Here is a 13777-nt window from a genome sequence, read left to right as displayed (position 1 = left end):
CAGCTGCCTTATTACTACCATTCAGACTTCATTAGCTAGATGATCATCATTTCTGTGTAACATTAAAGGCGACATTGCTATAAAACAGGGGGTGTTTACATTTCAAATGAATGTAGGCTGCTATTATACCAAACGTTTTTTAACTTGACTTGTTCAGAACCAGAGAACTGTAATTACATGGAAGAGGCCTAGTAGGAAATTAGAAGCTTTGCTTTTTAGCATTAAAAAGGAAGATGGAAAATGAACACCGTGGTAGAACCACTTTGTAATATGTATGTATTTAATGACATTCCTATTACCCATCTTGCTTACCAAGAGGGAAAAGATTAAGTGTTATTAAAAAGAAACTTCAGGAAAGTGGTGTGCTCCCTCAGTTACTTTAATTACATGTTGACCCATGTGTAATATTTTAGTGCACTTCCCGAGTTGAAGTCCAGTTCTGGAATCGTTAATGAAATCAATTAATTATGGTACAGGCCTCTATACACACTAGCCAGGCTCACTGACCAAACAGGCCTATGGACCCTGGTCAAAAGTAGAGAACTATAAGGAATAGGATGCTATTTGGGATGTAGACACAGTTTCTTGTCTCAAGTCCTTCTAGGAGACAGTGACTCAACCACCAGCGTCACATTAAAAATGCTCTCTCATCAAGAACATATTAATACACACATACATGACACTATTTCAAGAGCCCCGGGCGGTCCGCAGTAATCGTTTTTGCCACGTTGGATAGGAACAGTGTCAGCGGCAGTTGAAGTTACATAGTCTGGTTTAGAGGTCGACCGATTATGATTTTAACGCCGATACCGATTATTGGAGGGCCAAAAAAAAGCCGGTACCGATTAATCTGCCGTTGTTTTTTTTTTTTTAAATCTATTTATTTATTTATTTGTAATAATGACAATTACAACAATACTGAATGAACACTTATTTTAACTTAATATAATACATCAATAAAATCAATTTAGCGTCAAATAAATAATGAAACATGTTCAATTTGGTTGAAATAATGCAAAAACAAAGTGTTGGAGAAGAAAGTAAAAGTGCAATATGTGCCATGTAAAAAAGCTAACGTTTAAGTGCCTTGCTCAGAACATGAGAACATATGAAAGCTGGTGGTTCCTTTTAACATGAGTCTTCAATATTCCCAGGTAAGCTGTTTTAGGTTGTAGTTATTATATGACTATTTCTCTCTATATGATTTGTATTTCATATACCTTTGACTATTGGATGTTCTTATAGGCACTTTAGTATTGCCAGTGTAACAGTATAGCTTCCGTCCCTCTTCTCGCTCCTACCTGGGCTCGAACCAGGAACACATCGACAACAGCCACCCTCGAAGCAGCGTTACCCATTTAGAGCAAGGGAAACAACTGCTCCAAGTCTCAGAGCGAGTGACGTTTGAAACGCTATTAGCGCGCACCCGGCTAACTAGCTAGCTATTTCACATCGGTTACACCAGCCTAATCTTGGGAGTTGACAGGCTTGAAGTCATAAACAGCGCAATGCATTGTGAAGGGCTGTTTGAATGAATGCTTACGAGCCTGCTGCTGCTGCCTACCATCGCTCAGACTGCTCTATCAAATCATAGACTTAATTATAACATAACACACATAAATATGAGCCTTAGGTCATTAATATGGTCGAATCCGGAAACTATCATCTCGAAAACAAAACGTTTTTCTTGTCAGTGAAATACGGAACCGTTCCGTATTTTATCTAACGGTGGCATCCCTAAGTCTAAATATTCCTGTTACATTGCACAACCTTCAATGTTATGTCATAATTACGTAAAATTCTGGCAAATTAGTTCGCAACGAGCCAGGCGGCCCAAACTGTTGCATATTCCCTGACTGCGTGCAATGAACGCAAAATGACACAATTTCACTTGGTTAATATTGCCTGCTAACCTGGATTTCTTTTAGCTAAATATGCAGGTTTAAAAATATATACTTCTGTGTATTGATTTTAAGAAAGGCATTGATGTTTATGGTTGGGTACAGTCGTGCAACGATTGTGCTTTTTTCGCAAATGCGCTTTTGTTAAATCATCCCCGTTTGGCGAAGTCGGCTGTTTTTGTTAGGAAGAAATAGTCTTCACAGTTCGCAACGAGCCAGGCGGCCCAAACTGCTGCATATACCCTGACTCTGTTTGCAAGAGAAGTGACACATTTTCCCTAGTTAAAATAAATTAATGTTAGCAGGCAATATTAACTAAATATGCAGGTTTACTTGTGTATATACTTGTGTATATATTTATGTATAAAAATCGGCCAAATCGGCGTCCAAAAATACCGATTTCCGATTGTTGTGAAAACTTGAACCCTTGAACCCTAATTAATCGGCCATTCCGATTAATCGGTCGACCTTTTATAATTTAGCTCCCTTACTGAGCTAAAACGCTGAGTTGTGTGTACATACTATGAAACTAAATAAATCAGACATGACTGAAATGTATTGTAATGGTGATTTAGTTCGTTTGCGGAATCAAAACAAGCAACTAAAAAATATTTACTAAGACTATGGAGATTTAACTATATCCATAATAGCAGTCTGTTTCTACATACAACACTAAATATGTTTCTGCATTTCTCAATTCTGACAAGGACTCCAACAAATTGCCTAAAGCAGAAACAAGCTGGTAGTACTCAGTCTAGGCTCTTATAACAGAATAAGCCACAGTGGTGCTTCTGCTTGAATGAAGACACTCCTGAAGGAACACATCATTAACCTCGACCTTGATGGTTCTTATCATCCTAATGGATCAACGAGCAGTTCTCAAACGCCACGGACTGACCCTCTGAACTCAACTGATAGGCCTGTGATATTTATCATCGCCCTGCCCCTCAGTCCTTACCCCCTCTCATTGACCCCTCTGTCCTCTGAATACTCTATTACTATATTCCTCTATTGTCATCCCTTATCTGCCTGACAAAAACACTGTTCCTGTTTCATTTGACTATGGTCTTTTTCAACAACAACAAAAATATTGTCACATACACCATGTAGGTGTAGTGAAATGTGTTCTTTTACATGGTCAGCCATAGTAGTACGGCACCCAAATTCGTTTTTTTTACCTTTTCGGCTCGGGTATTCAAACCAGCGACCTTTCTGTTACTGGCCCAACCCTATAACTGCTAGGATACCTGGTTGCCTGTGATGGTATTGCTATCCGGTACTGCCATGGAAACGAGTTCTTTCAATTTGACACCAAAACATATTGACGTTTTCGTTCACTCATTATTGTCCAGACTGGTCAGCTTCTGTTTTGTCTTATTTTCTCACATTCTCTTTTTCTTTCCCTCTCTCCAGCAACAGGTGTGTACCGAGCCCATTGCTCCACCGCCTGCCCCTCAGACCAAGGCCAGTTTCTCGTCTGTGCTGCTCAGCTCTGGTGCACCAGGTCTGGCCATGGCTAGCCCAAAGAAGCCCTCCTCAGGAGACCAGCCCAAGATCTTGTACCAGTGTGGAGACTGTGACGCCCTGTTCCACTCCCTGATCCTCTGGCAGCAGCACCGCAAACATGGCCAGTGTCTGCAGACCAAGGCAGGACCCACCCAACCACAACCAGGACTAGAAGAGACCGGCTCTGGATCTGGATCAGAACTGGCCCCAGAGGGAGAGGGGAAGCACGGTCAGGCTGAAGTGGAGGTGGACCTGGGTCCAGATGAACCGTACGAACCAAACTCACCGGATGACCAAGAAGGAGGAGGGGGCAGAGGAAGGGGTAGAGGGAGAGGAAGGGGTAGAGGGAGAGGAAGGGGTAGAGGGAAAGGAAGGGGTAGAGGGAGAGGAAGGACTCAGGAGAGGGCACAACAAACCCAGCAACAGCAGGATGTAGTGAAGTCTGAGCTGCCAGCAGAGAAAGAGGAGGAGGGGATGAGTGCAGAGGACACATCAGCCACCCTGGATCACATGTATCTGCCAAACACCACCAACAGAGGGCAGGAAGGAGGAGAGGATGAGCCAGAAACAGAGAGCATAGGGGAATCCACTGAATCTAAAGCCTCTGAGATCCAGGCTCAGGCAGCTCATTCATCTACAGAGGCCCAGTCTGCAGCAGACAGACAGTCCATCCCTGACCACGCTCCCTCCCAGGACCCCCCAGACTGCGCTCCCTCCCAGGACCCCCCAGACCCCGCTCTCTCCCAGGACCCCCCAGATCCCGTTCCCTCCCAGAACCCCCCAGCTGATAACCCTGGGGAGGAGCAGACGTCCTACTACTACAGGATGAAGGCAGCCAAGAAGCTCAAGCCCCCGTCCAGCCTGCTGTGTGTGGACTGTGGCTCCAGCTTTGGCATGGTGTCTGAGCTGGTGACCCACCGTAAGGCCCAGCATGGCCTCAAGGAAGCCCTGCACCACTGCACCGTGTGTGGGGAGAGCTTCCTCAACACCACCCTCTTCCTCTACCACCGCAAGCAGCACAAGGAGAAAGGCAAGGAGGGGGTCACACAAACCCAGGCCCAGGGAGGACAGATGCAGGATGCATTAGACCAGTATTACAAAATAGTAACACTGCAGCAAGAGGTGGTGGAAGAGATGGTGGAAGAGTCTAAAGAGGAGACAGTGGGGGTGGTGGATTCCCAAAACAATGGAACTGAGGAGCAGAACCAGGATGGAACCCCCTCTATTTCCACTGTCTCTACCTCTGCTCTGGTTCAGGTGCCCAAGGTGGTCCAGGGCCAGAGTTTCCTGTGTGCCCAGTGTGGAGCCAGCTTCAGTAAAGAGCCAGAGCTCAGTGCCCACCGTAGGGACAAGCACGGCCTGAACGAGCCCCTCCACCACTGTTCCCATTGTGGTCAGAGCTTCATGAACACCACCCAGTACCTTTACCACCGACGCCAGCACCGTGGGGAACCGGGGACTGGGGCAGGAGCAACCACAGCCCCCCAGGGAAGCCCCCGCGCCCCCAAGAGGATGCTGTCCCCCCCTGCCGCCTCGTCCAGTGCTGCGTCAGGCTCACCGGCGAAAATACCTGCTATCAGGATACACAGCATCAACGATCTCAAAGGTAGGTTCAACTCAATGGCAGCTGGGTTCAACCCAATGGCAGCTGGGTTCAACCCAATGGCAGCTGGGTTCAACTCAATGGCAGCTGGGTTCAACCCAATGGCAGCTGGGTTCAACTCAATGGCAGCTGGGTTCAACCCAATGGCAGCTGGGTTCAACCCAATGGCAGCTGGGTTCAACCCAATGGCAGCTGGGTTCAACCCAATGGCAGCTGGGTTCAACTCAATGGCAGCTGGGTTCAACTCAATGGCAGCTGGGTTCAACTCAATGGCAGCTGGGTTCAACTCAATGGCAGCTGGGTTCAACTCAATGGGAAGACTTAACTCTGCTGTAAGGGTGCCTGGAATCATAACTGATTCCAATCCATACTGAATATTGCTAAGTTTCACTATTGTTTAAGGTTATTTTGACAGACCGTCGCTAGTTTCTGACCATGCTCTCTCCTCATTGGGTAGAGAACAAAGACCAGGGTAAAGAGGTGAATTCAGTCATCCTTAAGGAAGATCAGGAGGAGAAGACTGTAGTGGGGGAACAACCGGACACCAACTTCCCCCCTCCAGCCAAGCTGATGCAGGACTGGTCCCGCACCCCTCTCCCCCACGTCTGCCCCCACTGTGGCCAGACCTTCACACGCAGGGGGTTCCTCCGCGCTCACGTCTTCAGCCACACCGGAGAGAAGCTCTTCACCTGCAAGGTAGACTGGACATGTGTTCTATTGAAAATGCTGTGAAATATTGATGTTAATGACTGAAACTAGTTGTGTATCAACAAGTAGCAGGAGTTCGTTAGGAGTAGCTTCCTATTATATACTTCATGTTTATTTTTCTGTTTAATATGTGTGACAAAATCTTAGTGCTCTTGTGCTATGTGAAATAGCTATGTTGTACTTGGCTTCCGTCAATCAAATTTATCCTCGTTCTTCTTCTTGGTTAATTCAGGTGTGTCAGAAGTCGTTTGCGTCCTCTCCCAACCTGCTGCGCCACAGCCTGACCCACATGGGCACCAAACCTTTCCCCTGCTCTGTGTGTGGCAAGCGCTTCTCCCAGCCGGGCGTCCTGAAGAGGCACGGCCTCACCCACAGCCAGCCCAAATCCCGCCGCCGCAGGTCCCGATGGAAGGTCAGACATGGGGGGGAGTCACTGCACCCTATAGTACACTATTCCCTATGTGGTGCACTACTTTTGACCAGGGCCCATTGGGCTCTGGTCTCCATTGGGCTCTGGTCCCCATCGGGCTCTGGTCAAAAGTAGTTCTATATATAGGGAATGCGGAGCCATTTGGGACACAGCCCTGGATTACCTGATTGTTTTTAGAATGTCTTACAACCCCCTGAGAACATCTCTGAACACACCACAGACAAGTCCTGGAGAGCCACAGCGTGAACAGAGTTTTGCTCCAGCCCAATCGGGTGTGTTGATGCTGGGCTGGAACAAATATCTGTACACACTGAGGCTCTCTAGGATCGGAGAAATTCGGGAATGCTATTTGTCTCTACGTTAACATTGAGACAGGCTGTTAGTTGTTTCCCCTGATGTTGTGCTGTGTCAATGACATCCCTGCAGAAGAGGACACCAGAGGGGGAGGATGGAGAAAGCCAGCTGTTCGCCTGTCCCAACTGCACTGCTCGCTTCCAGACTGACCAACAGCTGCAGGAGCACAGGTACGGGTGTGACTGGGCTGTGACTCAATTAAATGTGCAGGTTGAAATCAACCCCAAAAACCTGTTTCACAGAACTAGATTAGACGAGGAACACAGGTGACGCATTTCAATGTGTGAGTTACCTTGATTGGACCCTGCTTGTTTTACAGGGAGAAACAAACACACGACGGTACTGTATTTACAGTGACAGTAGAGCATAAGACTGGACTGAGAACAGGAAATGTGCTACACATAACCCAAACACAGGCCAGACCCTGTTCCTACACAGGCCGGACCCTGTTCCTACACAGGCCGGACCCTGTTCCTACACAGGCCGGACCCTGTTCCTACACAGGCCGGACCCTGTTCCTACACAGGCCGGACCCTGTTCCTACACAGTGAGGGGATTTAGACAGAATTGTTAACATACAGTGGGGGGGAAAGTATTTGATCCCCTGCTGATTTTGTATGTTTGCCCACTGACAAAGAAATGATCAGTCTATAATTTTAATGTTAGGTTTATTTGAACAGTGAGAGACAGAATAACAACAAAAATATCGAGAAAAACGCATGTCAAAAATGTTATAAATTGATTTGCATTTTAATGAGGGAAATAAGTATTTGACCCCCTCTCAATCAGAAAGATTTCTGGCTCCCAGGTGTCTTTTATACAGGTAACGAGCTGAGATTAGGAGCGCACACTCTTAAAGGGAGTGCTCCTAACCGCAGCTTGTTACCTGTATAAAAAACACCTGTCCACAGAAACAATCAATCAATCAGATTCCAAACTCTGCACCATGGCCAAGACCAAAGAGCTCTCCAAGGATGTCAGGGACAAGATTGTAGACCTACACAAGGCTGGAATGGGCTACAAGACCATCGCCAAGCAGCTTGGTGAGAAGGTGACAACATTTGGTGCGATTATTCGCAAATGGAAGAAACACAAAAGAACTGTAAATCTCCCTCGGCCTGGGGCTCCATGCAAGATCTCACCTCGTGGAGTTGCAATGATCATGAGAACGGTGAGGAATCAGCCCAGAACTACACGGGAGGATCTTGTCAATGATCTCAAGGCAGCTGGGCCCATAGTCACCAAGAAAACAATTGGTTACACACTACGCCGTGAAGGACTGAAATCCTGCAGCGCCCGCAAGGTCCCCCTGCTCAAGAATACATATACATGCCCGTCTGAAGTTTGCCAATGAACATCTGAATGATTCAGAGGACAACTGGTGAAAGTGTTGTGGTCAGATGAGACCAAAATGGAGCTCTTTGGCATCAACTCAACTCGCCGTGTTTGGAGGAGGAGGAATGCTGCCTATGACCCCAAGAACACCATCCACCGTCAAACATGGAGGTGGAAACATTATGCTTTGGGGGTGTCTTTCTGCTAAGGGGACAGGACAACTTCACCGCATCATTTGACGGGGCCGTGTACCGTCAAATCTTGGGTGAGAACCTCCTTCCCTCAGCCAGGGCATTGAAAATGGGTCGTGGATGGGTATTCCAGCATGACAATGACCCAAAACACACGGCCAAGGCAACAAAGGAGTGGCTCAAGAAGAAGCACATTAAGGTCCTGGAGTGGCCTAGCCAGTCTCCAGACCTTAATCCCATAGAAAATCTGTGGAGGGAGCTGAAGGTTCAAGTTGCCAAACGTCAGCCTCGAAACCTTAATGACTTGGAGAAGATCTGCAAAGAGGAGTGGGACAAAATCCCTCCTGAGATGTGTGCAAACCTGGTGGCCAACTACAATAAACGTCTGACCTCTGTGATTGCCAACAAGGGTTTTGCCACCAAGTACTAAGTCATGTTTTGCAGAGGGGTCAAATATTTATTTCCCTCATTAAAATGCAAATCATTTTATAACATTTTTGACATGCGTTTTCCTGGATTTTTTGTTGTTGTTATTCTGTCTCTCACTGTTCATATAAACCTACCATTACAATTATAGACTGATCATTTCTTTGTAAGTGGGCAAATGTACAAAATCAGCAGGGGATCAAATACTTTTTTCCCCCACTGTAGAGCCAGAGATGCCTCAGTGCCCTTGAGCCCTTGCCAGCGATGATTGACAGGCGGGCGGCGGTAAATTAAGATAACGATAAAGGGTAGGACGAGAAAGCGATGGAGACAGACCAGCTGAGGAACTAGAGGTGGGGGATGCAGGGAGGGAGGAGGTGAGGCAGGAGAAATGATCCGAGGATCAATAAGAGGGCGTGATCAGGGAGTGAATGGAACGTTACCCTTGAACTGCATGTCAGTGTGTAGTTGGGGCGAAGCAGGAAGTCCCAGCGTCTCTGCAGGGTACAGTCCGTATCTCTACACCCCCTCTCATTAGCGAACACTAGGGGTGTGGAGAGATGACCTGGACTGAAGCTTTAATTTTCAGGGTCATCTTTGACTGAAATATTGATTCCTATTGTCAGCCCTGTGCAGAGGGATGATCGACCAGACAGTTTACATAGGGCTGTAAGTGGTCCACAGCACACACACTATGTTTACCATCTAAAATCCACTATCATCAGACATGAATTATACGTAGAACACAATGTATTTTTCAGCGGTTCATAATCATTATTTCTTTAGCTGGCCTGATGCCCACACTGACCATCTAGGACAGTGTGACGAACATTATCGTTGCCTAGGTCATTGACTCAGCTGCTTGTAATGCATTGGCTAGTGGCGAGCACTAAAACACCTGCTAGCTAGGGTTGATTAGTGGAATCTGAGGGTTTTCATGCTGGGCTAGAATAAAACCTTGACACTGCAGGACTGTAGTTAAGAGTTGAATACCTCCACTGCTGAAGAAATGTGTTTAGGTGAACTCTTCCACCACCCTGATATCCACTACTGCAGTGTTTCCCAGCTCTGGTCCTCCAGTACCCCCAACAGTACACATTGTTATTGTAACCCTTGACAAAAACACCTGATTCAACTTGTCAACTAATCATCAAGCCCTCAAAGAGTTGAATGTGTGTGTTTGTCCGGGGCTACAACGAAGCTGTGTACTGTTGTACTGGAGGACCAGGGCTGGGAAACACTGCACTAGTGATAAAACACAACACTGATCCAGCCAGTTAAATACATCCCAGTGGTTCTCCTTCCTCTCCTTCCCCCAGGCTATATCTTGCCATTATGGAATGGATAAACATAGGCTCTCATATCTCATCACACACTGAAACCACCCGTTTATCTGCAGCCATTGTATTATATGACACACCTAATGACTCCGTATTGAACCTTAAAAGGCTTAACAACATGGTTAAGCACTCAGGTCTGGAGGTAATCCTAATACTGTGACACTAAGGTGATAGCCAGCATGTGGTTGTGTGTGTAATTCCTCCTCTGTGTGGATGAGGATTACAGTGGGCCCTTGAAGCGTGGCTTACATGCATCTACAAATGACACACTGCACTGTTATTAGTACCAGTGAGCTGCTGCACATATTGTTGATGATGGTGGTGCCCCTTTTGTTCCTTTTCCTCACAGCTTTATTTCTTTCTCAGCTTCCAAGTAAAACATATTGCTCATTGCAGTACTCTATTAATAGCCCTCGTTTTTTATAGCTCTTTGTTTTTATCCCTCTCTTTTTTTCATTTTCTGCTCTGAAAAACCCCCAAAACATTTGTATTATTTTTCTGTAGTAATTTATTCAGTAGTGTATTATTAACATTAGTTGTTGTTTACACTTCTTTCCCTTTTCTCTTCCCTTCATTGTGTTCTGTCCATCAGACTGCTCCACACCAGCCACCCGTTCCCCTGCTCTGTCTGTGGAGAGGCCTTCAAACGCAGGAAGGAGCTGGACCTGCACTCCCTCATTCACCAAGGTAGCTCCTCCCCTCTCCTCTCAGCTGCCTTGTGTGTCTGATAAGCACTGGACGAGAAAGAGAGACCAGTGCCTGTATCCATAAAGCGTCTGAGTAGGAGTGCTGATCTAGGATCAGTTTTGCCTTTTAGATCATAATATATTAGATTATAAGACAGTAGTGATTATGTTATACTGAGGCAGAGATTCTCAAGCGTAGGTTCTTTCGGAGCATGCAGTTGCATGGTTTGCTAACTATCTGTCTGATAGAACTCAGTGCACTCAATTTGAATGGCTCATGTCTGTTAAATTGTCTGTCTGTAATGGTGTACCCCAGGGCTCTGTACTTGGTCCTCACTTATTCACTATTTATATAAATATTTTAGACAAAAATGTGCAAAATGCACAACTTCACTTTTATGCTGCTGATACTGTTATTTATTGTTGTCATCTCACACAGAAGCTTTCCAGAACTTGCAAACTGCTTTTTATACTGTTCAACATACCTTGTGTGTCAATTGAAGATTATCCCCAATACTGACACAACTAAACTAATGGTGTTTTCTAAAGCAAGAAATAGACCTATCAACCTTTCACCTATTACTACTTGTCAGGGCAATGAGATTAAGACTGTAACCTCATAAATATCTTGGAATTTTAATTGATAACGGCCTCTCTTTTAAATTGCATATTCAACAACTTATATTCAACAAAAAATTGAAGCTGAAGTTGGGATTTTATTTTAGGAATAAGGCCTGTTTTCCTTTTGAAGCCAGAAGGAGGCTAGTATCAGCTACATTTATGCCTTTACTAGACTATGGGGATATTTTATGTATGAATGCTTCCGCTCAGTGTTTGAGATCAATTGACACCCTTTACCATGGAACATTTGAGATTTATTTTAAACTGCGAAACCCTTTCTCACCACTGCACTTTATATACCAGGGTTGACTGGCCTTCTCTAGTCACTCGTAGGCTCAGTCACTGGTATACTTTTATTTACAAAGCCATTTTGGGTTTACTACCATTTTACTTGGGCATTTTTATTGTTCAGAAATGTGGTGAGTACTCTCTGTTCGCAGGACTTTATCCTGCTAACTGTTCCAAATTTCCAAACTAAAGGTCGACCGATTATGATTTTTCATCGCCGATACCGATTATTGGAGGACCCCCAAAAAAAAGGCAGATGCCAATTAATCAGCCGATTATTTTTATTTGTAATCATGACAATTACAACAATACTGAATGAACACTTATTTTAACTTAATATAATACATCAATAAAATCAATTTAGCCTCAAATAAATAATGAAACATGTTCAATTTGGTTTAAATAATATAAAAACAAAGTGTTGGAGAAGAAAGTAAAAGTGCAATATGTGCCATGTAAAAAAGCTAACGTTTAAGTTACTTGCTCAGAACATGGGAACATATGAAAGCTGGTGGTTCCTTTTAACGTGAGTCTTCAATATTCCCAGGTAAAAAGTTTTAGGTTGTAGTTATTATAGGACTATTTCTCTCTATACGATTTGTATTTCATATACCTTTGACTATTGGATGTTCTTATAGGCACTTTAGTATTGCCAGTGTAACAGTATAGCTTCCATCCCTCTCCTCGCTCCTACCTGGGCTCGAACCAGGAACACATTGACAACAGCCACCCTCGAAGCAGCGTTACCCATGTAGAGCAATGGGAACAACCACTCCCAAGTCTCAGAGCGAGTGACGTTTGAAACGCTATTAGCGCGCACCCGCTAACTAGCTAGCCATTTCACATCGGTTACACCAGCCTAATCTTGGGAGTTGACAGGCTTGAAGTCATAAACAGCGCAATGCATTGCGAAGAGCTGCTGGCAAAACGCACGAAAGTGCTGTTTGAATGAATGCTTACGAGCCTGCTGGTGCCTACCACCGCTCAGTCAGACTGCTCTATCAAATCATAGATTTAATTCTAATATAATAAACACACAGAAATACGAGCCTTAGGTCATTAATATGGTCGAATCCGGAAACTATCATCTCGAAAACGAAACGTTTTTTTCTTTCAGTGAAATACGGAACCGGTCCGTATTTTATCTAACGGGTGGCATCCCTAAGTCTAAATATTCCTGTTACATTGTACAACCTTCTATGGTATGTCATAATTTGGTAAAATTCTGCCAAATTAGTTCGCAACGAGCCAGGCAATGAACGCAAGAGCAGTGACACAATTTCATGTTAGCAGGCAATATTAACTAAATATGCAGGTTTAAAAATATATACTTGTGTATTGATTTTAAAGAAAGGCATTGATGTTTATGGTTAGGTCATTGGTGCAACGACAGTGCTTTTTTTCACAAATGCGCTTGTTAAATCATCACCCGTTTGTCGAAGTAGGCTGTGATTCGATGAGAAATTAACAGGCACCGCATCGATTATATGCAACGCAGGACACGTTAGATAAACTAGTAATATCATCAACCATGTGTAGTTAACTAGTGATTATGTTAAGATTGATAGTTTTTATAAGATAAGTTTAATGCTAGCTAGCAACTTACCTTGGTTTCTTGCTGCCCTCGCGTAACAGGTAGTCAGCCTGCCATGCAGGCTCCTCGTGGAGTGCAATGTAAGGCAGGTGGTTAGAGTGTTGGACTAGTAACCCAGAAGGTTGCAAAAACGAATCCCCGAATCCCCCCTGAACAAGGCAGTTAACCCCCGTTCCTAGGCCGTCATTGAAAATAAGAATGTGTTCTTAATCTGACTTGCCTAGTTAAATAAAGGTGTAAAAAAATAAAATCGGAAAATCGGTGGCCAAAAATACCGATTACCGATTGTTATGAAAACTTGAAATCGGCCCTAATTAATCGGCCATTCCGATTAATCGGTTGACCTCTAGTCCTAGCTGAATTTGGTAAAAGGGCTTTCATGTACTTTGCGCCATTGGGTTGGAACGGCTTACAAAATACTTTTAAACTGGAAGAACTTGTCCCGATTGGTGTTTTTAAGTCATTGCTGAAGGATTTTGAGGCTGATTCCCTGACCTGTCAATGTTTTTAATTTGCTGTTTTATGATTTTTTTATTAGATTATCTGTAGTTTTTTATGTTGTCTGTCTGTAATTGTGTAATGACTTGGTGCTGCCTATCTTGGCCAGGACGCTCTTGAAAAAGAGATTTAAAATCTCAGTGAGCCCTTCCTGGTTAAATAAAGGTTAAATCAAATAAATCAAATATGTAGTGTGCACTAGTGTATGTGTGGGCCGTGAATTAGTGAAGCTGCTAATGATGGAGCTGATTTCCATGTTAAGTATGCAGAAGTAATCCCTGCGCCTTAGTAGTAAT

General features: G+C 44.5%; 1 protein-coding gene across 3 annotated transcripts in view; it reads left to right on the top strand.

Moving 5' to 3' along the window:
* The window catches only part of LOC115184199 (zinc finger protein 629), a 51301-nt gene that overhangs the window by 3313 nt on the left and 34211 nt on the right, over positions 1-13777 (top strand). For all 3 annotated transcript variants that reach the window (XM_029745238.1, XM_029745229.1, XM_029745224.1), the window contains 5 exons: positions 3315-5013; positions 5468-5706; positions 5951-6130; positions 6575-6672; positions 10387-10481. In XM_029745238.1, coding sequence (XP_029601098.1) covers positions 3315-5013; positions 5468-5706; positions 5951-6130; positions 6575-6672; positions 10387-10481 — 2311 coding nt within the window. The remainder of the gene's footprint in view (positions 1-3314; positions 5014-5467; positions 5707-5950; positions 6131-6574; positions 6673-10386; positions 10482-13777) is intronic.

This window comes from Salmo trutta, chromosome 3 (assembly GCF_901001165.1).
Source record: "Salmo trutta chromosome 3, fSalTru1.1, whole genome shotgun sequence".
In the NCBI taxonomy this organism is placed as follows: domain Eukaryota; kingdom Metazoa; phylum Chordata; class Actinopteri; order Salmoniformes; family Salmonidae; genus Salmo; species Salmo trutta.
Note: the sequence above shows the minus strand (reverse complement) of the source record. Positions and strands in the feature narration are given on the sequence as shown.